At 41.7% G+C, this 24,637-nt stretch overlaps 1 protein-coding gene across 1 annotated transcript; it reads left to right on the top strand.

Moving 5' to 3' along the window:
* Positions 1-3,564: 3,564 nt before the first annotated feature.
* CHST14 (carbohydrate sulfotransferase 14) lies at positions 3,565-15,350 on the top strand. The gene is made up of 2 exons (XM_069208579.1): positions 3,565-3,701; positions 13,990-15,350. The coding sequence occupies exon 2, from the start codon at positions 14,032-14,034 to the stop codon at positions 15,145-15,147; it is 1,116 nt and encodes a 371-aa protein (XP_069064680.1). The 5' UTR covers positions 3,565-3,701; positions 13,990-14,031; the 3' UTR covers positions 15,148-15,350.
* The last annotated feature ends 9,287 nt before the right edge of the window (positions 15,351-24,637 follow it).

The raw sequence follows: 24,637 nt of genomic DNA, 5'->3' as shown, positions 1-24,637 counted from the left end.
GTTTTGACTATTGTGTGCTTGCGAAGCAACATGGAAACTTCCATGTCTATGAAATTCCTCTCTACTTGGGAAAAAAGAATGGACCGAGGAGGGTTGTTTTGTTGATGAGGGGCATAAAATTCCAGCCTGAATCCCAGAACAATCTGTAAGATCCATGGATCCTCAGAAATGCTCTCGCAAGTGGGAATATGCCACCTTACCCTTACCCCCAGGATTACTTCTGAAAATGGAATGAGTCTCACCCACTGTAATGCCATCCGGTGCGTTGAAACCACCTCGGTTATTGCCTCGGAAACCTCGACGACGACTTCGCCGGGATCTGGAGGGGTAGAATCCAGATGCGGCATAGGTGCCACCTCGACCCCACTGGCAATAGCCTCCTGAGGCCAGGTAATATCCGCAGCCCCCACTAAAGATGTTTTCATTGATGTCTGGGCCTTGTCCAGTGCAGAAAAGGTGGCCTCATACTTTCCCAAATCCTTAACAAATTTATCCCTGAACAACATTCCATTCGCCATGGTCTCGGACTCATTAGGGGCCAGCTCAGCCAACTTTTGGTCTACATGCATGAGATAAGATCATCTAAGTTCAGTAGACATCACACAGTTGGCATTGCCCAAAAGGCAAACGGCCCGCTGAGCCCATTCCAAGACCATGTCAGGGTCCAATGGGGAATTAGATTCCTTGGCCTGCACTGCGAGTTCACGGATTTTAGTAATGGGACTAGAAATGTCAATTAGCTTGTCTTGACAACCCTTCCACGCACGGTCCAGACCCTTCTTGGAGTTCTTAGTAAATTTCTTGATAAATATTCCCAAATTCTGATCCAATTCAGGCGTTTCTGCCACCTTGCCTAATAAGAAATACGGAGACATTCTGAACGCAGGGTACTGCGTACATCACAGGTGAATCCCTTCCTTAGTGTGTCTTGCATGTAGTGTGCTACCTCACTGCAGGGAACCCACTCCGTGGATTGAGGATCGATAATAGTTTCAGGATCAAAAGATAAAGTACGTTGTGTCTGAGTGTCTTCCCCCAGGTTTCGGGATTTACGTTTGCACTTACTCGAAAGCTTTGGGTCATCTCACCCTTGATCAGAAACAGAGAAATAGGAAGAGGGAGAGTGGGATGCATCCAGTGTTATTGTAGAGAGTCCTGGAGCTGAGTCCAAGGCGCCCAGAGATGTGAAGGAGCCATATTCATGGTCTTTTAATACAGATGCCTCCATCTGCATAAGAATCTCTGCCGAAGAGGCAGGTCGAAGTGAGGATCTCTGGGCAAAGCCCTAATCAGATGTCAGGTCATCCCTAGACGTATTCGAAAGAGAGGTCTTTCCCCTCAACTCACGAAGACAAAATCTCATGAGGGGTTGTGTGAAAGGCTTCAAAGCCTTAATGAGAGTCTGATTTACTGAGTCCTGAACATGATTACCCCTGGCATCAACTAAATCTCTCCTCCATATGATGTTCTTCTGTCGGAATTCCTGGTAATATTCTTCCTCTTTGGGATAGTAGGCCATAGCTAAACAGCAGGAGGAGTGGAGAATTTCAGGGTGGGGCAGCCCCAGCAGGCCTAATAATAATTATAGGCACAAAATGCTCAACAGATTAATAGCAGCACCTGTTTTAAACTGCGGAGGGAGCACCTGCTTAAATCACCCTTAGGGCAGAGCCCTACTACCTTTATGCGCCCCATCAGGTGTACACAGGAATAACTGTCTGTAATCACGACCACGCTGCGCTCGGGAAGAAGCTCTTGAAAAATTATTGAGCAAACCACTCGAGCGCATGCGCATCACTATAAACAAACAGAAGACTGAAGTCCCCAATCACCGGCGGTTGCTGGAGGCATCCAGAAGACTGCTGTGCAAAAACGAGCAATTGACTCTATTGGGGCAGGCCAGACTCCTCAGGAGCAGCACTCCACTAATCTATGCATAAAGGCCAAAATCGCTCAGCAGGCAGCGCGCGATCCGACAGCCTAAATAGCCTCAGTCGGACCGCTGCGTACGCCGATCGGAAAACTAGCACAGCGACATGCCAGGTTCAAATCCCGCTCCCACTTCACGCTGCAAATGTTAACTGACGCACACAATAACAACAACACTTTATGGAGAAGTAATGTAAAGCACTTATCTCAGGCTGCAAGCGGCAAAGAAAGAGGAAGGACTTTGTTGCAAAAGACATATATATATGGAAATAGCATATGATTGGACAGTAATATGGACTACTGGGGATCTTGGGAGAAGTAGTTTTTTATGTTTAACGTGTTTGATTGGCTGCTGTTTATAGTTCAGTAAAGAAAGAGAATCATAATCTGAAGCCTCGGGTCCTGACATAGAATATGGTTACATGACCATGTTTCTTACAAATTATATTTTTGTTATGGTGCCCTCTAGGGGCTGTTTTGATAATTAAAGTCTAATGCCAAAAGTTTATTTCTGATAAAGGTTTATATGATAATTGTATATGTTTTAATAATCTCTCCTTATTACAATTATGACCATGATCCAGGCCAACTTAATATCCTTATTTCTCTATGACTATTTGAACAGTCTCGATATGTTTGGGTGACCCTTCTAGTTTATTTCTCCTCTGTGGCTGTCTTGTGACTTTTTGGGGGGGAACTGTGTTAGCCAGTCAGAAAACTCTGATGATGGGGTGGCGAAAGTGTTATTCTATTGGAATTAACATGACAGATAAAAAAATCAAGAAGCTAAATGTCAACATTTTCATTCTTTGCTGCAGATAGAGGAAGAAGGTAAATGGAAGTGCTTTAGTCATATGCAGGGCCACTGCAATTATATGGCAGAAAAGACAAAATTATGAGGCAGGATCGACCAATTTATGTGGCAAGAAAAGTCCAGGTATGAATTTACAATGCCAATAGCTCTAACTTAAGAAAATGCGAGACCTATTGCATTGCAAATGCTTGTTTCGTGCATGCTGTGACTCAGGTTACATATTTACACGTTTCACTTTGGATACTCACCAAGATCCAATTCTGAGCTCGTTATCAATCTCCTTTCGGCATTTTGTTGCTTTTGCACAACAGTTCCTATGGACAGAGTTAACGCCAGAGGTCCACGAAAAAAGGCAGCAAAATATATAAAACCCCTACGTGCATTTATAAACGAATTGCATTAAAAATACTATTTTTAAGATCCCATAACTATATTTCCAGATATGACCGGTGCAAACCCTTTTTTTAAGAGAGTGCTAGAAAAGTTGTATGACCAAAGGATTATAGCCTGCATTGCCTATAAACTATGAAGAGAAATACATTTTAAAACTGTAACAATAGTATACGGGGAGCAGATGCAACATTAAACGTAGATAAGAATAGATTCCTTAGCCGTGCCCCACTTTCCACAAGCTGCTTAACGGAAATCCTTCCTCTTAGTAGCTCTGCGAGGAAAATCCCACCAGCACCAATAGGATGCATAAAGTAACCAAAGTGATGGGGGGGGCCTATAACACAAGAGAAGTTTGCATCGCAGCCAATCGCAAAAGACAGAGAACATCCAATAAGAAATCGCCTTACATGCTTCCCTCCTCCATCTGACGGGAAAAAGTGACACATTCTTTCTCACAGAGGCAGCCTGTGAACTCCCGAAGCTAAACTTTCTCAAGCAAGGATGGTGACGAGTAAATAACGCCCCAGCGATGCGGAGGCCTTTTTGGGCGGATGACAGGCCTCAGGTTTGTCTTCATTCTTACTGTTTCATAAAACATAGCTTTACTTATTTTAAATATTCGTAGGAAGCGTGAATAGATGCCTTCGGGCAATAACTGCTGCGTTGGCAAACAGCAGCTCGTGCTTATCCTCTGTCAGGGGAAGGGATGCCTTAAGATGGTTGTTGAAGCAGCAACGCTAATGAAAACACTTATCAAGTTATCAAGCAGTGACGTGAAGCACGGGACCCAAGCAGCACTCTCGATTGAGGCAGGGGAGTCCCGTTTTTTTTTTTAAACGACTAATGATTTTTATTTACCTTTTGTTTCTCTAAGTTGTTTCCACATCAACGCATGTTAACGGGAAATCCAATTCTACTCATGCTTATTTTTCTGTATCCCGTTTCACTGTTCTCTGGCTGTCGTACCTGGCGGTAATCGCCGGTATTTGAAGGTCCGCTGTCTCCTGTGCGGTGCTCCAACTGCAACTCGTAGAGCCGCTGTTCAGGGCATGCAATAGTGCCTTGCGAAGTCCGTGAAATCACTGAAAAGCCTTTGCTTGTGATCGGGGTGCTGGCACTGTCTGTTTCACATTATTCTTGCGACATACTCTATCCTTGCAGGGGAAATAATCATAGGATGGCGTAGACTCTGGGGGTTCGCTTAATGCAGTGGTCCACACCCCATGGGCTCTCGTTGTGTTTTGGAATACCGTCTTCTGAAAACCATGCTATGGCACAGAGGAGTAGCTAAAAAAGTAAAAGACCTCCATCTTTCACCAATGAACTGAGGCTCTTGCAAGACTAAGCAGATATTGGTGGGGCCATCAATGTATCATCCCTTTTTTATTTCATCTTACTATCCATAATTAATTATTTCTTTCCCATTTTATTTCATTCTTTTCCCTCATCTTTCTCATTTTCCCTTTCTTGTTTTCTTTCATTCTTTTCTTCTGTCTGTCACTCATTTATTTTAATCTTTGTTGCCATCTTTTGCACCTTCCTAATTTTTGTCTGTTTCATTCTTTCTTTCCATGTTATATCTTTAATGTGTATTTCCACTGTAACCACAGTATTTTATTTTCTTCTTACTTTCAGTCAATCTTTCTTGTCTATTTTTTCCCTGTCTTCCAACTCTTTTTTACGGCTGATAGAACCAAGCTGCCTGCCCTCCCTCAAAATGTGTAGTTGATGTATGTAACTTTATGCATCTGGAGTTAATTCCACAAAGTCTATGTATTAGCCCGGTTATAGCAACTTCTATGTGGACTTGTCCCTTCTGAAGTCCAAGCTCTTCCACCAAGACCACAAACGGGACACACCTTCCATCTCCCGCTGTGGTGACCACCTATTCACCTTTAGTGGTGAAAAACCTCTGATGCTTACGACGACATACTGGAGGAATACCTTGGTAATACGTGAGTCTATTTTGTGTCCTATGCAACACCTTTCGGGGGCAGCGTTGAGCAACCCTTACCGGTCGGTGAGGGGTGGGGATAGTGAGTCCTGCGTTATGGGGAGAAACAGGGGGATAGCTTCTCCCGACTCTTTTTCCAGCAGGCCCATGCCTTCTAAAATTTGGCCTCTTATACAACTGGCTGCCCATTGGATTTGTGCAGCCACATAGAATATACATAGAATAATTCTGAATCCATTGTGCATAACCTGCCATGTGAATGCGAAACTAACTTTCTTGGCTGTTCCCCTGTGCCTCATGTCGTTCCACCCCCCCCACCCCCATATCAAATCACCCAGGAGTATGTCGTGTTCCCTAAAGACCCATTAGGCAATAGTTTTATGGATATTAGCAAATGTTAACGAAAAGACAACACTTCAGGAAAGCCTATAAAGTCTAACGTGTTTAATGAAAAAAATAGCCAGTATGCTAGCAAAACAGTGCAGTGCTGTTGCCATTTTAGCAGACCATAGCTCCCATCTTTAGTTAGTTGGGGCATATAGCGCTAAACTTCATACGTTTAGAGCACATTTTTATAGTGTTTTTTTCTCAGTGCACGCGAAGAGAAGTGAGAGCACGTGATTGATACTGTTAGTAAACAAAACGGAATAATGAACAAGTACCAGAATCTTTTCACGCGAAAGAATGTGAGACGTCCTTGAAGAATAGATACAGAAGACACAAACAAGCGCCGACTCCACGCACTTTTAAAAATTCACACTTTGTGCTACCAGTCCTCAGAACAAGGCTACACAGTGCAGAAAATGTGCAAGATTAAAACTTTAAAATGGCTTTGGTACACTGGAAATATATGAAGTTTAGCAAACATGCAAGGATTAATTTGATCTGCAGATTATAGATAGTATATAAAAATGACATTATTGTTTAGCCCTGTTAAGCCATACATAAGTATTCGTATTTGCACAATAAAAGCCATGGCTTAAAAGTACAGAAACAAGTAATTCTGCTTTCCCACATGATGATCGTTGATTCCTGTAAGCCAGGTATAAAAGTCTGAAATACTGAAACGTGTTAAGCAACACTTTGAGTGGACCTTTAGGAACTCCTACAGATGCCTTGATAAAAAGGGGGAGTTTTCCCATGGTCTAACACTGTTATTGAATTCAAATTGCAAGACCGCTACAACTCCCTAGTCATTATTCTGACCTCTAGGATTAATCTTCTAACACCGTAGACAGCTGGACTGAGTCTAGGCATCCTTTTTGAGTCTCAAGGTTTTTCTGTTGTGCAAAGTAAACAGGAGTAATATTAACAAAACGGGTTTAACATATCACCGTTTTGCCTAATACTTGTCTGGGTTGATTGTCATGAACCTTTTTAATATAGTTCCTCAGCTGGCTAAATCTCAATTTATGTGCAAGGAATCTACGTGCCTTGTTGTCGAGTCTGCAAAAATTCAAGCTTCCCCCATTTGTGCTCTTAATCTGGAGTGCTAGATTGTTGTTTGTTTGATTTCAGCCCTAAACTCATAGCTCTTTGGCATTATTGCATGCCACTCCCCAGTTTCTTTAGTTCACCCGTCTCCACCCCTTGCCCACGTCACACATTCTGGCACATAACCTACATTCCATAATGTTTAGTTCAAAATCTTGTTTGCCATTTTTCCTTCACGGGTCAGTCCCTTGGAAAAAGATTATTGATTTTTACATACGTGTCTTGGGGAATACATGCTTGCAAAGTTTACCTGTAAGAAAACTGGGAATTAGTCGTCCAGGTCCTTTCTCTCGCTTTACCTCATAAGAAACAGAATGAACCAGTGCTCGCTCACTAGAAAATAAGAAAATACTAAGCCTTGAACTACCCTTGCTAACACGTTTTAAGTCTTTTACGACCATACGAGGCAAACTGCCTCAGGTGCAGGCTTCAGAAGACCCCCATTCTACTCAGCCACCTCCATCGCTGGAGATCACAGAAGAGACCATGTTTCAGCAGCTCTTTGGTCGCTTCACGGGTGCTTGTGACATTCTGTATCAATTTCAGATTGGCTTATGTCAATCTTTTGTACCTCTGTCACCTAGCCCCAGTTGACTTCTCTTCAAGAGTTTACCCTTTTCTGCCATGCTTTAATTTATGCAGCAAGAGTGTAGCACTGTTGGAAGTCCCCTGATTCTAGCTTGGCACCCTTGGTGTAGGATCTTCCTCAATGCAGAACCCTGTGATCTGGAACTGTCTTTATTGAATGTTAAGATCTCCCTCACATTGACATGCTTGGGGGGGGAAAAAGCAGAAAACCAGACTTTATTACTTCCTGTTGCAGCGCATTAGATGCTTTCAGAGTTCCAGTGACTGTAATATGTCATTATTTACAACGTGTTCATGACCTGGGGACATTAAGGGTCATTTTGATATTTCACCTCCCCAATTAAGAGGTGATTTTTTTTTAAACTGCAGGGCATAGATACGAGGGGATGGAGTGCCACATGGATATGGCTTTTGTCAGGAAACCACTTCCTTCACATCTTGACTTCTGATATTTTAGTGATCTCAGGAGCATTTTGTCTCTTCACTTCGATTTTTCAATTAACTGGATCATAAATGGGCACACGTTTTGTCCAATATTATTCAGCCCTCTTATATAATGCCATATTTACCAGTGTTGGCATCTTTAAAATATAACCTCTCCTGCAGTGGCAATCAGTACATCCTGTATAATATTAGGGAGATGTGATCTCTTCTGAATTTGCCTAAGATAGCTTCTCCTTCGAATTGTGCAACATTTGCAGCTTCCTTATTTTTAATTTTGAGGTTCTAACGTAGAGGTGGTTGTAGTACAACAGCGTGGCATCCACAATGACTCCTTAATTTTCCTGTGCTTCCTTAATGGAGGTCTACTTCTATGTAATACTATACAATTGTAGCTTCCATATGAGATTACAACATTTGGTTGTTAAGGGACATTTTTGTTTTTGTAAAGGACCACCCCAGCTTCATGAATGAGTGACCTCATTTATATAATGCTCACCAGCCCAAGGGGTTTCTTAGTGCCTCCCCAAAAAAAAAACACCTACCCAAAGACTGCAGTTTTTTCCTTCAGCTTAAAAGCAAGGTTAACAGCTTGGTTTCAAATGGATGGAGGGTCTCTTGTTGAGGTGCCTCAACTCCTTCACTTAATGAGATTGAATTTAGGGACCACTAAACTGGCTTGGATATTACACCAAGAGTTGTGAATCACGGCCTGCCATTTGGTTTTGAAAACTAGGTAGCTGGGGCTTGTTAGTGAAAGCATTTGTATATAATGCACAGTATTTGGTATGTAATGTAGTCTTGAAGTAATTACTGATGTAAGAATCACCGAGGAGATTAAAAGTGGCCCTCTCTGTTTAGATCTAAGATAGTATGGAAAGCTGCATTTTGTGCTCTTTGAAGTCTGTCTGACAAGTTTATGGGCTGTGAGTAATCAAGGCACACAATTTTTGCAACCTCTACCACGACAGCAGGGTTGTTGTTTCTCAGACATGGGAAGTAATAAAGGTTTTAATATGCTCGTTCCAAAACTTGTTATTGACCAGAGTTGACCTGTGTCTTTAGTGAGGCCTGTGTATCAAACCAGAACTTTCCTAGTTTTACTTTTCAATGCAGGTTTGTGCTTAAAGATGTCATGGACCTCTAGTGCCAAGAAGGTCTGGCTACAAGCAGTGCTTGGGTTGATGGAGAGATACTGGAGATGCTGTGAGAATAGGAGGGGGTGGGGTGATGGCCCATTTATGGTGGTCTTGTACCCAGGTCCTGAACTTTTAGAAGTAGGTTATAGAGCAAATAAAACCAATAACATCTATAGAGTTATCTGTGAATCCCTTGACGCTTCTCATGGTGGACACAGGCAATGATTTGCAATACCCGTTAACCACTCACACAGGGAAAACTCTCACACATGTATTTCTTGCAGAATACCAAACAACAGCTAATGCACAGAAACACCCTAACTAACCCCCTCTAAATATGTGGTGGCCCAAATTAAGAAACATTTATGCCATTGAAATATTGTCAGCATTTGTATCTGTTAAGATGGACAAATTCAAGAAAACTTGGGCCCCATTTAGTACATTTATTAAACAGGTACGCCGTCATGAAGGGGGTCTTGGCCACATGTCTATTTTGCACACAACTGGAATTTGCCAATCTGGTCCATCTCTACTGTCGGAGAAAGGAGATGACGTGGTGGTCTCCACACAACAGTTTGTGCTCTAGGAAGATGAAATAGTATTGATAATGTACTTCAACTGTGAGACTGATTCCAAAAGTTTTGAATACTACACTATAGTTTTTACTAATTGTTATGTCATACCTCTGTTCTGCATCTATTATAACAAAGTAACTACTGCTCTCTCGCCAAATGTGTAATTGAAGCTACACTCCAGACATGAGTCAGCCTCTATACCACATAAAACACTTTAAATAGTATTTTGTTTAAAAAAAAAAAAAAAGAATATCCTGATAACTATATTGCTACAGCAAGACTGTTTTTTTTTTAAACAATTGTTTATTGAATACATTTTCCCTGACATTCAACCAAATAGTGGGGATGTGGCAGACTGCTAGAGCCAGTCTTCACCAGGGATTAGTGGGTGTCTCACCCGAAGGAGTTGAGGGTAATGGGGGAAAACGGGATAGGAGAGAGAGTATAGGACAGGGAGGGATAGGCCATGTTTCGGCTCGGTCTCTCCTATGACTTAACTAGTGGTCAGAACACCTGATCAAAAAGGTGAAGTCCTTAGACAGGAAATGGCTGAGGGGTGGTGATGGAGAATGTGATAGCATCAGAGTTTTTGGTAGGGGCGTTTGGTCTTAAGGGACGGGAGAGAAGGATATGTTGTTTGCTGGCCTGTAGGTGAGCTTGGGACTTGTGGTATGTGCCCCCATATTTGTTGGAAGATTTCTAGTTGGTCATTGACCTTGTATATTACCCACTTTCAGGAGCCAATATGCAAAATTTCGGTTGCTATGTTATGTCCATAGAAGTCCCCTTTCTTCAATGGCAGATATGCATAGTTTCAGTGGCGGCCAGCAGCTTTAGGAGGGAGGGGAACGGGCCGGAAGCACACATGCACGCACATCCATTAACAGCACTCATAACATTCAAACATGCACGCACCAAACATTCATTTTAAAAGATGGAAGGCAGCAGTCCCAGCCTCCTGACAGAGTGGGATGGGGTTAGTGAGACTGCTGACCCCACCCCACTCTGTGACGGAGTGTCACTGATTGACACTCGCTATGGGCGCTTCAGGGCTTAAACCTGAAGTGCCCTGGTCGAAGTCAATGGGTGACTCTTCCCTTTCACCCAGGGGAGGGCCTCGAGGCACCTTTGCGGAGGTCACACCCATAGAAGCTGTGACCTCCTCAGCCCAGCAAAGTTCAGCTCAGGCAGCCAGGAGTCTGCGCAAATCACGCATGTCTGCTCCTGGCTGCCTGACCTGAACATGAAGAGTGTCTGTCAGGCTGACCTTTGTTCAGCCTGACAGACACTCTTCATGAGGGGCAAAAGGTGGGGGGAATGTGGCCCCTCCGCCCTAAAGGATGAGCCGCACCTGCATAGTTTACCATTGAGAGGACCGTTGGCAGTCATCTGTGTCTGGGATTGGATAGAGCTGGTACATCAGTCATATCCAGCAGATGACCCAAGCAGGGAGTTTTAGGCATGGAGGTCCCACACAAGACATATTCTTCCTTTCTTCTTGTTACACAACTAATAAAGTATAACCCTTTCGAAGGCCTGCACCCAGAGGAAAAAATCAGCTTGATTGTTTGAGTGCCTAAAGTTTGTAAATACTGTCACTGTCTGTTGCTTAACGCTTGTCTGTAACATCTATGTTTTTATAGCTTATGTTTGTAGGACAAAATCTCAGGATTAATACCAGGGGAAAAATAAAGTCACTGAATAAACCAAACACCACAAGGAGAACTCTATATAACAAAGAAAGAGGATGTGTATTTGTGTTTTATATATTGTGTCTGGACAAAGCAGATGTAATGACATCGAAACACGTGTCAGGGGTTGCTTTTGCTTATTCCAGGTTGGCTTGGGTGGTATTTTACCAGTCCAAATCTGTAATACTGTGCCTGGAGTAGTGAAAGGCTTTTGTGATTTTACAGCTCGGCAAGGATGGCACTGGGCCAATCCTATGCTTAAAGATTTTGCTGTAAAAATGGCAAAAGACACTGTCACTTTCTAGTTTGGCATGGATGGTACTGTGCAAATCCCATGCTTAAAAACTGTGCTAGAAATACAGACATTTGAGGTGAGCAAATCTAGAGTGTTGCAGGGTGCTCTGTGCTGGAGCTGCTCTCCACATAAACTTGGGAACTACCCAGAGTTCTCTCTTCTGTTTTGCATAATTAAAGCGTCACTCTAACCCTGAACCTTGATATACTGCTTTTTTTAAAGGGTGTGATGATGATCCATTAAGATAGTTAATAAGCCTTAGCAGCTCGGGTGGATGCCATAGAAAGGGTGTTGCTTCCTCTTTAAACCTTCTCTCTGTAGGGAAAACGTTTATTATCCACTTCCCTTTTCTTGGAAACTGTTGTCTTCAAAGTATATGTGTGGGTCGTTCTTTTAAGGGGCAGTCAAGGGGTTGCTCATGAGCTGCAGGGCTTCTTCATGCTGCATGTGCCATCTTTCCCATTGTGACTGGAGGAGGCACCTCACAAACAGAGCCTTTGCTTTGGAAGTTACTTAAAGGATTGCATCGAAAAAATATCCAGATAGGCAGGCTCACTTTAGTTCCATACATTCTTCTGGGGGTACCCTTGAGGTTCTAGGTCTCATTTAATCTAGAAATACTATAATAGGAGGGTGCCTCACTGAGTCCGCCAAAGATGTGTGTTCAGGCACCTCACATGGCCAAGTGCCATTGCAAAGATGTATGTTAGTGTGTGTGAACTTTTATTATGTTTTTATTTCTCAGCAAAGCCACTTCCGCTAATACTTCCTCTAACAACAGTGTCATGTGCTGACATAAGCATTATTTTCCTGCAAGGAATAGCAAAAAAACTCTGTGCAGTATTTAATAAGAGAAACCTCCAAAAAACATAAACCTTGCCCATGGCACTTTTGAAACTACAGTGTGATGGATGGACTGGTTTTGCTCTAGTTAGGGCTCTTCAGCTAGAAAAAGCTTGGTTGCAGTGGCGCAGTGGCACAGTGATCCCAGGACCCACATCTGGCCATAGCGGTCCAAAGGATGGTAAATGCAAAAACTACAAGGTGATAGCTGTAATGCTTGAATTAATCTCAGCCACTGGCAATCACTCAGCTGTATCTCAATCTGTCACTTTTGTCCACCTCAGTTTGGACCCAGCCATATGCAAATTAATCTTGGTCCTGCCCCTCATGGGAACACCCCAGTCTGAATTGCCAGACCAGGTGCTCCATGAACCAGAACACAAGCAACCTAGGACAGGTTTTGCCCTAGATAGGGTTTTTCAGCGCCGTGTTGCAGTGGTTTAGGGAGCCCGGGACCCACGTCTGGGCATACCCGGTGCACTTAAGGCTGCAAATGCAAAAACAAGGTGAATGATGGAATTCTTGAATCAATCTCAGCCACTGGCAGTTGGTCGGGCCACATCCCACTTGATCGTTTTTTGCCCACCATACCACCTCAGTTTGGACCCAGCCATATGCAAATCTGTCTTGACCTTGCACCTCGTGGGAGCAGTCCAGCCCTAACTACCTGGCCAGGTCCTTTCGTATACTTTAATATGTCACTCTAAGTGGGATGGTTATGCCCAGGCGTTGGTCCCATGCACACTGTTTCACTGGAACTAAGCTACGCTAAGCTGATGAGCCCATAACAAGGGTGACACCGATCCTGGGTTGATCGTGTTCCAGTTCAAGGAAGACCTGGCATGGCAGTTTGGGTGGACTGTTCCCGGGGAGCAGAGTGAAGACTGGTTTGTATATAGCTGGGCATAAAAACCGATGGATTGGGATGCGGCCCGAGTAATTAGCAGGTGTATACTTTAACCTGGTACTTTTGAAGCACTCATAGGAAACCTACATGTCCAGTCGGAGATGTCTAGACCATTCTTGGATTGTTAACACCTGTTGCTCTGGATTAAAAATCAAGGTTGGGGCGAACATCTCCTCCTGTCATGAGAAACTTGCTATTGCTGTCTAAGAATTATAATAAAATGCATTACATGTTCAAAATTACAAATCGCTGTTCCAACAAAAAGCTGAAGTTGACCATTCTACATGGGAGAAGATTGAATTTTTAGTTGACGGGATTTTGTTCTAAAATACTTTAATTCTTGTATTACTGATTATAAATATAAGACTAAAAAATATATTAAGACTTGACAAGATACTCTGGTTTCTTAGATGCTGCAAGGAGCTGTAAAGTACTTAACTTACGAAAGGAAAATACATGAGACCGTTTCATAAAGCAATCCTGCTTAGAATAAAAACCCGCCTAAACCAGGAAATTGATAATATCGGTAAAATAAGGATTAACTAAAAAAATTGTGAAACATTTTTTTTCCTCAGAGGGCGTGCTCATAGTCGAACTACCTGTACAGTGATTTTCCTCCCTAAGCTTGACATTTCATGGATGGGGACTTCTAGTTTACTACAACTAGGAGAGGAAACATTACTTTTTATGTGGTACCTTGAAACATGTTTACCAGAGGTTCTGATGCAGTCCCTGTTTTGTCCCATTTGCACACAGCCTCTCTTTAATCAGACCAGTAAAGTGCCCTTCAATGCTAGTTAATTAATTCTCCAAGTAACAGGCTACAAAAAGAGTGCACCTGTATAATTCAGAAGTAGGGCAACTTGAGATTTTGGTCTGTGAGATGTTTTAAATTGAATTTGACTGAATAATTTTTCTTTCCCCAGCTGTCAACCTGATATCCCGTTGGAAGTGGCTCCAGAAGAACAATGTTTCCACGCCCTCTGTTGCAGGTGGACAAAGGCATGAACATGATGAGTAAGAATGGTGGGCCTTTGGGTGCGCAAAGGGCTGTGCTGCACCACCGCTCACGTGCCCGTGGGACCATGTTGCTCCCATCCATGCTAATGTTTGCTGTAATTGTGGCCTCCAGTGGGTTGCTTCTTATGATTGAAAAAGGCATTTTAACTGAGATGAGCCCACCATCTCCCCGAGGGGACCTGGCGTGGAGAGCAAGCCCAAGAGTGATGAGGCATGTGATGAATGATGGTGATGAGGACCATCAAATTTTACAGGATATTCGGAACAGGACCACTCAGACTATTTGTGGGAAAAAGAGCATGCCCCACAACATCTGGGAGCTGTCAATAAGCCAGAGGAGAACGGTTCTTAAACACATACTAGTGAATGACAAGTACCAATTCTTATATTGCTATGTTCCCAAAATAGCATGCTCCAATTGGAAAAAAGTACTGAAGGTTCTGGATGGGGCACTGGAAAATGTGAACATAAATGTAAAGATGGATCATAAGAGCGACCTGGTGTTCCTAGCAGACATGAAGGCCAAGGAGATACGCTATCGGCTAAAGCATTACTTCAAGTTCATGTTTGTCCGGGAGCCGATGGAGAGACTATTGTCAGCCTACAGGAACAAATTTGGAGAGATTAAGGAATACCAGATGAGGTACGGGACTGAAATAGTGAAAAGGTACAGAGAGAACCCTGGACAGTCCAGGGGCGATGACGTCACTTTCTCTGAATTTTTGTGGTATTTGCTAGATGAGGACGTTGAGAAGATGAATGAACACTGGATGCCAATGTACAATCTCTGCCAGCCATGTGCAGTACAGTATGACTTCATTGGATCCTATGAAAGGTTGAACGATGATGCCAATTACATACTTGAAAAAGTGAAGGCACCCCCTTTTATAAAATTCCCCGAAAGACAAGCATGGTACAAGCCTGTTACTAAAGAAACACTGTATTACTTCCTGTGCAATACCCGGAAGGGTCTTGTGAAAGAACTTTTACCAAAATACATTCTAGATTTCACATTGTTTGCCTATTCACTTCCAAATGTTACTGCTGAATTTTGCAGGCAGTAGTGAACGTTTTAGCTGATGTAATACTATGCAGATATGAATTTATATTTTTACTGAATAGTATGATAGTCTTTGTATCTCAAGTGACTTTTATATGATGACAAATTATGCAAACGGACATAAAAAGGTAGTAAAACACCAAAATGTGTTATTTTAAAGTTCATTTTATAACAGGGCACATAAAGGAGATTTGCAATTGCAAAATACTTTGTTTTGACAGTGTAGTTTAATTATAGTTTCAAAATCAATACATGCCTTAGTGGACACAACTTTATAAATGCATAGACTTTCAGTTTTTAAACTAATCAAGGCTGGTACCGTCTTAGTCCATTAGGTTCAGTGGAAGTGAAGGAAGATTCCATTCCTTAAAATGCAGTTGTTAAATGAAAGCCATGGACTTGGATATGGTGTAATCTGGAAACTGTCTTTTTGTCACTCATAAAAAAAAAAAAATCTTTCTGTCGAATGCTTTTCTTCCAGCCAAGGCCTTGCCCCATATATCAATATTTTCAGTTTAGTAAAGCCGAGACCTGTAAGCAAATGACACCTGAGTAAAGTTTAACATTAGTATCAAGCTGGCTAAATTTATGGCGTTTTGGCAATATTTTTAATATTTTAGCCAAACTTAGATTTCCAGGTAAGTGAGTGGACTAAGACCCAGATTTATGGTGACGTAGCCCCATTCAAACGCCACAGTAGCATTACTTTTTTACGCTAATGTGGCACTGGAAGGGCAAAAATGCCACACCATATACAAAGTTGCGCAATGCATGCATTGCACCACTTTGTAACCCCTTTTGCCACATTATGCTCACGCCAGGCATAAGTTATGCAAGGGGGATGTTCCGGCGATACGGGGGCCGTAAAAAATGGCACAAAGGAATCTATGAGATTCCTTTGCGCCATTTTTATCGGCATTTTTTAACACCTGCTAAGTGCTGTTTTGTTTATTTTGTGTGATATACTAGTCCTACATATGTTTTAGAAGGAAATATCCACTGATTAGTTTACAAAAATGTAAAGGAGAACCTAATGGAGAAAAATACTGCTCAATTTAGATTGTTAACAACTGGGAAAATGCCAACAAGGTCGCATTTAGTCATTGTTTTTGTGTTGTGGATTTCTTTTTTTGTTAATAGCTCTGTGGCTACTGAGGCTTATGTTGAACTTTTACTATTTTATATACTGTACCAAGCGCCAGCCACAGTAAGCTGTATCCCTGGATTAAGGAAAAAAGTGGGCTTGGTTGAAGGTGATCCTGATGACACTGAGCCAGTTCTAAAACGTTGCAGATCCCTGTGATTTCATCAACACTTGCAGTCAACTCCTAGTTCACAGGGTTAACCATAGAAGCTTCATAGCAGTCTGTAGTTGAATGCTAATAGTATAATACCAATTTTACAGCTCTGCAGACCTTTTGATGCCCAACACTACACAGCTAGCATGACTAAGCAGATTAATGTAAAACAGCAATCCAAATTGCATCCCCTCGAAAGGTCTTCTATGTAGAATAGAATGGCCCAATTTTTTATGACCTGTAACCTAATCAACCTGTGTCTATCAAGTGTCAAACTGGGTTGGGTTTCTGCAGGAAAAAATGTAAACTCTGCCGGATTGTGTCTAGTACGCAGCATACTTATATGTAGTCGTCATCATGTTTTGTTTTCAGAGGTGCGAACAACATGCACATAGCTTTGGTGTCTCCAACCATTTGATCATGAGCTACCAGTAGCTACCAGACTCCTCCTGAGTAGCTCACAACCTGGAGTTTATTTTTCAATAGGCACAGGGTCACATTTTTCCTTTTAAAGTTAAGGAAAGGCTCTTTTTATTTTACAATATGACCATCAGGCTGCAAATAGCAGAGCCTGTTAAGAAGCATTGCCGGAGTCAGATTAATGACCCAGGGGACAGAGGTGAAGAATTGAAGCACTAAGGTATTTAACTCCTAAATATGAAGCCCTTGCCAACACAGTATTGGAGGTGAAAACAAAATGATGTTTCTCAATGCTTTTAAATTGGAAATAATTAAAATGAAAAGTTACCTTCAGTTAACTTTTCATTTAAATGTTCTCATTTTTGTTGTCAAAGTTTTGCATTCACAAACTGCAGGCCTCTTACTCCCAGTGGCCAGTACAACAATGTGCCATAATTATAACTGAAAAACTGTATTTTTTTTAAATGGGAAATTTTTAAAGTGTTCTGAATATTTTTGCCCTTAATTTTTCCCATTTAAAAAAAAAAAAAAAAAAAAAGGTTATTTTTGTGTTACACATGTAACAGTGCCACATATGGCAAACTGTATGTCCCATTCACATACATCCCATTCACATGCACACATGTTCATACATCCCCAAAGACCCCACTCTCACTGACACACATGGCAGCTCTGTCATAGTGCATCTAGTCAAAGTATTTTGTTCAAACCATAGATTCTGGCTCTATGGGCATTAAGCGCTTAGTTGACGAAGCTGGGCATACGGGTGTCTGCCAATAATGCGCAAGTTGTTTAGCCTTCAGTAGCTCAGAATGATTTTCAGTGATCAGGAGAATCGTTGTTATATGAGAATATCAGTTACAGAATGTATTCATGTTTGGAGCAACACAAGGATTCTTTCTATAAAAGAATACATTGACAAGAAATATTTAAAAAAAGCTTTCTTGCTGAAAGGGAAGCTATTACATGCACTGTTCATGTGTGGATTAAAGCAAAACATTGTGTTGTTAGTGCTAGACAGTCTTCTAGGATTTAACTCTGGACGCCATCCAGAAAAATTCTGGCAACGAGCTCATGATGATCAACATTTAAAATAACATATTATTAATTTTCTTTTAAAAGAGGCTTAGGAGTATTTAGGCAACAAATATTAGTTTGAAGACATGCTAAAACAGTTGTTTTTCATTTGAGAAATGTCCGTTTGTTCTGGATAATAGCACAAGTGCTTTAGACTAAAGCCCCGTATTTCCACTATGCATAAAAAGTTAAGCAGCTTGTTCATATATTTTTGCAAAGTTTCTGATTCCAGGGGGTTAGCAAGTGCTTCGGCCCAGGACGTTCACTGAGCAACGATTGACTCACAAATGTGGATTGGAGAAAATTCAGTTCAGAATCACAAGATGGGTGTGTGCTAATTAAGCTTTCTGGGATAACCAGACGTTGAAACTCAGCTAGGAGCAAAGACATTCAGGAGTCCATCATTAAGGCGGGCGCACAAACACTAACACCTTTCCCCATTGAGGCACTGATGCAGTCTGTTGTTAAATGTTTTTGAGGAATGTGTGGAATTACATGACATGCGGGTAAACATATGGTTAATTTCATTCTGCAATCCTTCTGTTAATGGGTATGCCTTTTAGAGGGAAGAAAATGTTCAGCAGCGAGCTTGGGGAATATGGCTCGTACAACATCACGTGAAAACAGAAAAGGTGTGTATCCTTTTTATTTATTTATTTATTATTAAGACAAACATTGTTCCAAAAGGGGATGGTTCCATTTACAAGCACTCTAGTTCTCGAACTACTGGATTAAAAAAAAAAATAACAGTATAAAAAAGGGAGGAATCTCGATATGCTCAGAATATATGAAAAAAATGGGTAAACTCCTGACTGGCTTCTGACCCCCCCCCCCCCCTCCACTGGTTCTAGTTGGGTATAGGCTTCACAAATTCAGCATTTCATTGTCTCAATCAATCCATGTACTCAGTCTGTGTTCGGTAGTATCCTGCCGCAACTGAATCACGTTTTCCTATCGTGCAGTGCAGTCAAGAGGGGCGGTTACTACTGTACTCGGGGATGTGGTCAGAGGCCAAGTTTTGATTAATGGAATTCATGGCATAACGCTGGTTCCCCAGGGGGGTAGGAGATTGGCTTCTAGTCAGTCATTTCTGTGGTTTCAAAGGCAAACTAGGGTTCACATTGGTACTAGATCTCAAGGCTGAAAGTTTTATTATATGCATTCTAAAAAAGGTCATCTTTCCCATTCAATTTTGTTTCTACATTTTTGTACTATAGTGTTTATTCACCAGGTTTACATGCATAAAGTTATTTTTCCCCCAAGGGTCACAAGAAGTCATTTCCTTTGTCATCGGTTTCATGATGCCATTTTGGCGGTATAGTACAAACTAAGACGGCGATTTCACTTCTGCTACCCTTGGCATCAACTCTCATGTTTACAGCTCATGCGTTTGGTGGCGTTACATGTACACCACTAGATTCATGTGCGGCATACACCCCAGTGAAGAATGTAAAATGTTCTACCTACGGCAAAAATAAATTTAAAAATCTATTAACAACTCTTAGGCAAGCATTTTCCTTTTCTTGGTTGTTTACTTTTCAACAGCAGGAAAAAATACAAACTACCACCATGACACTTCAAAAAAGATACATGCTAGAAATCAACCAATCAAAATCAACCACGTCTTCATCCTCGGAAAACCACCAATACCCCCCCTCTCTCTGTGTAACAAAGAAGTCAGTTCCAATTTCGCTTTGACATTAGTCCAGTATCTACATGCTAACTGGAAGTCTAGAATATAAACATCAAGTGATTGAAATAATATATGTATGAGGTAACACACATCAGACAATCTGCAATATGTATGAGGTAAAAGCATTGCTAAATTAACAGATCCTTGTTTCTAAGCAGATCAAGTCCTGAGAAAGCATAGCACTATATTAACACCCCACAGGATGTGATACCTGAGTTCAGGGTGGAACAGCCAACCTAATACCCTTCAACAATTCACTCGCCAAAGGGTGCTCGCCTTTGAGGGCACTGGCTACAGTTAAATGACCGGCAGTAAATGCTGACCAATAGGGGCTGATGGTGTTATCTTCGGTTACCAGAGAAGAGAAAAAATTCAGAATGTTGCCAGGGTCTGTCCCCATGGATCGATATGCAGCTCAACACACGACCCAGGCTGATGAATAGCGTTTGCGAGAGGAAGAGGTCCAGGTCTGCCTGATGAAGAACTTGGTGCACTCTGGCAGGCCTTGCATTTGCCATAGTCCCCTGACACACTCCAAGCGACTAGTTGAAGGAGACCTACTTCTGCCATGGTGTGAGACTAACCAGATAAATCCATTTATATGGAAGGACAATAGGCAGCGCGGTTGAAAATTCTAAGAAAGTTGCAGAATAATTGGATATCAAACCTAAATGCTTTCAGTCGGGAGTTATCAAAAAGGTGTCTGCTGATCTTGAAAGTCTCTCTGGGGATTTTGGGTAAGTGGAGGGAAAAGTTAAAGAGAGGGAGGAAAAGCAAAAATCTCCAACACACCATATCCTCCCTAAACTTGAAAAATGAAAGAGATACAGGGATTCAATTGTAAAACATCAGTCGATATATCCATGTTATGTTTTTAAGTGGTTGACAGTGCTCTCATAGGAACGCATGTTCTCTCACATAGAGTAGCATGTTTCATCATCGAGCTCTCTTTCTCACGCTGTGAAGATCCTTTGGAGGCGATGTTTAGTCAGTCTGGTCCATGAATGTCAGAATACTTCCTCTAAGTTGTTTAAGTCAGTAATTGTCATTATTGCGGATACTTAGCTAAAATATGATTTAAAATGTGTATGGGTGGACCTTTTTATTGATGTTTCCCAGTTACACGATTAGAAACTTACGGACTGAGGCCCATATTTACCAGAGCTTTGCACCACATTGCGTCAGTTTTTCTGATGCAATGGCAACGTAAACCACTAAATCATATTTATGAAGCCACGCAAAGCCACTTTGCGTGGCTTTGAATTTCCTCATAAATATGGAGTGAAGCAAGGAACCCCTAATTGCTTTGTTGCCTTACTCTGCCCAAAGGAGGAGTTCCATGTGTGCTGCGGTGGATGTTCCCATGCAACACTCATGGATTTCGACACGTCCCCAAATTTACAAGCCCTTATAAACCTGGGGATGCTCCAAAACCTTGCACCTCCCCGGGGGAGACACAACAAGGAGGAATATCTTTGTTTCTCCTCACTTTTTTTTAATTATCTCTTTCTATGTGTGCTGCATCTTGCAGCACACATAGAATGAGGAAAATGCCTCCCAAGATTGTTTTTGTGCAGTAAGATGCCCATTCCTACACAAAAGCAATGCTGCATGCAACGCAGACACCCTTTCACCATGGTGCAAGGGTGCCTGCGTTGGCACTAGACTGCCTAAACTGCGCCAGCGCAGGGGGAAAGGACAGGAATGCACCATATTGCTTAAATACGTCTAATTCATGTGCTTTCCCTTTGCACCAAAATGTCAAATATTTGGGCCTGAGAATCCAACTGCTCAGTACAACAGTAGTACTGCTTGAACCAGTGCTGAGTTCAGATGTAAATGGAGCTGTTGAAAGTGCCTGCGGTGATGTGTTTCCTGTTTAATGGAAAGGGATTGCTGCAGGCTATATTCAAGGAACTATGCCAGGGAACTGGTACCAAATATTGCTTAACCTCAGGTTTCTGATTTTACAGGATCAAAGCATAGCAGAGCCACCAATAAGGTAATTATTTTCCACGAACTTTATATATTCATTTCTTCAGTAGATAAAACTCATATTGCCGTACCAGTTTTTACTTTGCCCCGATTAGTAAGGCACTACTGTGAGCCAAATTTCAACACAGGCCTGTATTTAAAGCACCACTGCCTCATGTTTGGGCCAGCAATATCTGAGAAAATATATGTATATAGAGGGGCTTTGGGTGAGGGTCTTTATCAGCTGGACTGCTACAATGTTATTTACAATGTGCCTCTGCCTACCACAGCAGGAAGCATAGGTCCACTTGGGCCATCAGCTGCCCACATTCTGATAACCAGCATTTTGCTTTTGTACCAGGGGCGTCGACAACCCCCCACTTTAGCAGCTACATATGTGTGGGCTTTTTGATGGGCCTTTTCTGACTGCAGCTGGCAGACAAAGGCTTATAATTGACTCCAGGGGTGGGGAGGTGAGTGAGCGAAAAGAGGGGTGGATTTAAGGACGGATGAGTGAAAGGGAGGAAGGATAGATGAATGGATGGATGTGTAAAAGGATGAATGGCGGAACGATGAGAGCGAATGAATGGATGAGTGTGTGAAAGGATGGATAATGACTGAAAGGCTAAATAGATGGAGTGAAAGGCTGGATGGATGGACCTTTTGAAAGGATGGATGGATGAGTGAAAGAGTGGATGTAAGAATACGTGAGTGAAAGAATGAATGAGTGGAAGGTAGGATAGATGGATGTCTGGATGGAAGGATGGACGGATGGATGAATGACGGATAGATGAGTGAAAGTATGGATGAGTGAGTGGATGGATGGTTGTGTGAAAGGGTAAATAGATGACTGGATGGATGTGTGAGTGAAATGGATGGATAAGTGAGTGAAAAGGGATATATAGCTGTATGGCTGAAAGGACAGTTGTAAGGATGGAAGAGTGAAACGACGGATGGATGGATGGGTGAGTAGATGGATGTTTGAATGAAAGGGTAAGTGGGTGGATGAATGAGTGAAAGGATGGATTGAAGAATGAAAGGGTCAGTGGATGGATTGATGAGTGGATGAATGGACTGAGTGGATGGATGGATGAGTGAATGGCCGGATAAATGAAAAGCTGGATAGGAGGATGGATGCGTGAAAGGGAGGGTAGATGGATGGATGAATTAAAAGGTGGACAGAAGGAAGCATGAAAGTATGGAAGGACGAATGAGTGAAATGGTGGCTTGATGGATGAGTAAAAGGGTAAATGACTGGATGGATGAGTGGATGGATCTGTCAAATTGTGAATGAATGAGTGAAACAGTGGATGGCTGAGTGAAAGGGATTATATATGGAGTGAAAGGATGGATAAATTGATGAGTGAAAGCAAGGATGATTGAAATGATTGGATGTATAACTGAAAAGATGGATGGATGGAAGAATGAATGGATGAAAGAAGTGATGGACAAGTGAAGCAATGCATGGGTATGTTTAATAGAAAGGTTTGAAGATAGATGGGTAGGTTTGGATGTGACGGATGGACAGAATTACAGACTGAATGGTGGATGAAAGACTTAATAAATGACAATGTAAAGATGAAATGGTGGATGTTGGTGAGTGAACGGAGGGATGAAAAGATGAATGGATAGATGCTTGGATGGAAGAGACAAGCAAGCGCTTCTGGGGAGGGTTGCGATAACTTGCTGTGCTCGCTTGGTGCAATAAGAGCTTTTGCTCAAAGTGGAGGGTATTTTAATTTTCAGGCTACTCACTTGTTTTATACAATGTATATTTTTTTCCTTAAAAATAGACGTCTTCAGTTCCCGGGCTCGGGACCCAATGTGTCCTTTCTTTATTTTAAAAAATGCTTTTGCAACCTTTTTTTCTTACTTCTGTTTTCTTTTGTGAGCGCCCACCCAACCCACACATTGCCACTGCTACTTGCAGTTCACCAGACACGACACAAGCATTGGTTTTATGGCTACCCAAACTAAAATGTTTTTTTCTCATTCTTATTAGTTTCAAGATGGCAGATAACTTGCTTTTAAGACGTCTGCCATCTCAAAGCAGTTATGATGTATTGTGCAAAAACACTTAAAGATTGGTGCCTGTTTATACACACTGGTGACCATATGTCAATGATTTTTGCCATACTTTTGTCATTTCCGTCCATGCATCCACATGCATTGGCAAAGCCATTCACTTGGCAGGTAATATTAACCCCTTAACTGCTGAAGCTTCTTCATCCCAGTGCTGAGCCTTTTTCTTGCTATTTAGTTTGTGCTTAGACCTCCATAACTGTTTTCCAAATAAAGTAGTCCCAACAAATGTGCACCTTTTTTTTTTTTTACAACTTTATGTGGATTCTAACAGTACTTAAGGTTTGTGGATTGCCCTGGAAGGGCCAAAAAACTAGCCAAAATATAGCAATATTTTGGGTTTTATGTGGAAAAAAGTGCTCTGCAAAAAAGTGTCTGGTTTATTTCCTAAACCGTGATCAACAAAAGATTTGCTGTATTAAAATCACTATTTACCCAGCTTTCAGGAAAATGCAGAGCTGTACGGAAAACATTTTTCCCACTACAGTTTTGTCATTTTTCTAAGAGGTAGCTATTTTTTTTATTTTATTTGTGTATTTTTAACCCGCTTTCAGTTTGTGATGGAAACAGGTGTGAACCTATACATTTCTGGAAAGTAGACAAACTTCTGAATTCCGCAAGGGTCATTTATGTAGATCCCTCAAGGTTTTGCCAAAGAAAAGAGCTGTTGAAATAAAAAACAATATGAAAATTGGGTAGAAATAAACAGCCATTTGTAACATTGTTTTTATCTGTAACTTTTTGTAACAAGGGCCAGTTTACTAAAGCAATGCACTGTTACATCCACTAGACTCTTTTGATCACAAGGATATGAAGTGGTTTGTTGGTTCCTCAGTGACCCAAGGTACCCAGATCCAACAACTGAGCTCCTTCTCACAACGGTTTTTCATTGTGACTGAGTATAGAGCAATTTATATGGTAAAATTTAAAGAGTGAAAAATGGGTGTGAA

The sequence above is a fragment of the Pleurodeles waltl genome, chromosome 9 (assembly GCF_031143425.1).
Source record: "Pleurodeles waltl isolate 20211129_DDA chromosome 9, aPleWal1.hap1.20221129, whole genome shotgun sequence".
NCBI classification, from domain to species: domain Eukaryota; kingdom Metazoa; phylum Chordata; class Amphibia; order Caudata; family Salamandridae; genus Pleurodeles; species Pleurodeles waltl.
This window is presented reverse-complemented; position numbering and strand designations above follow the sequence as displayed.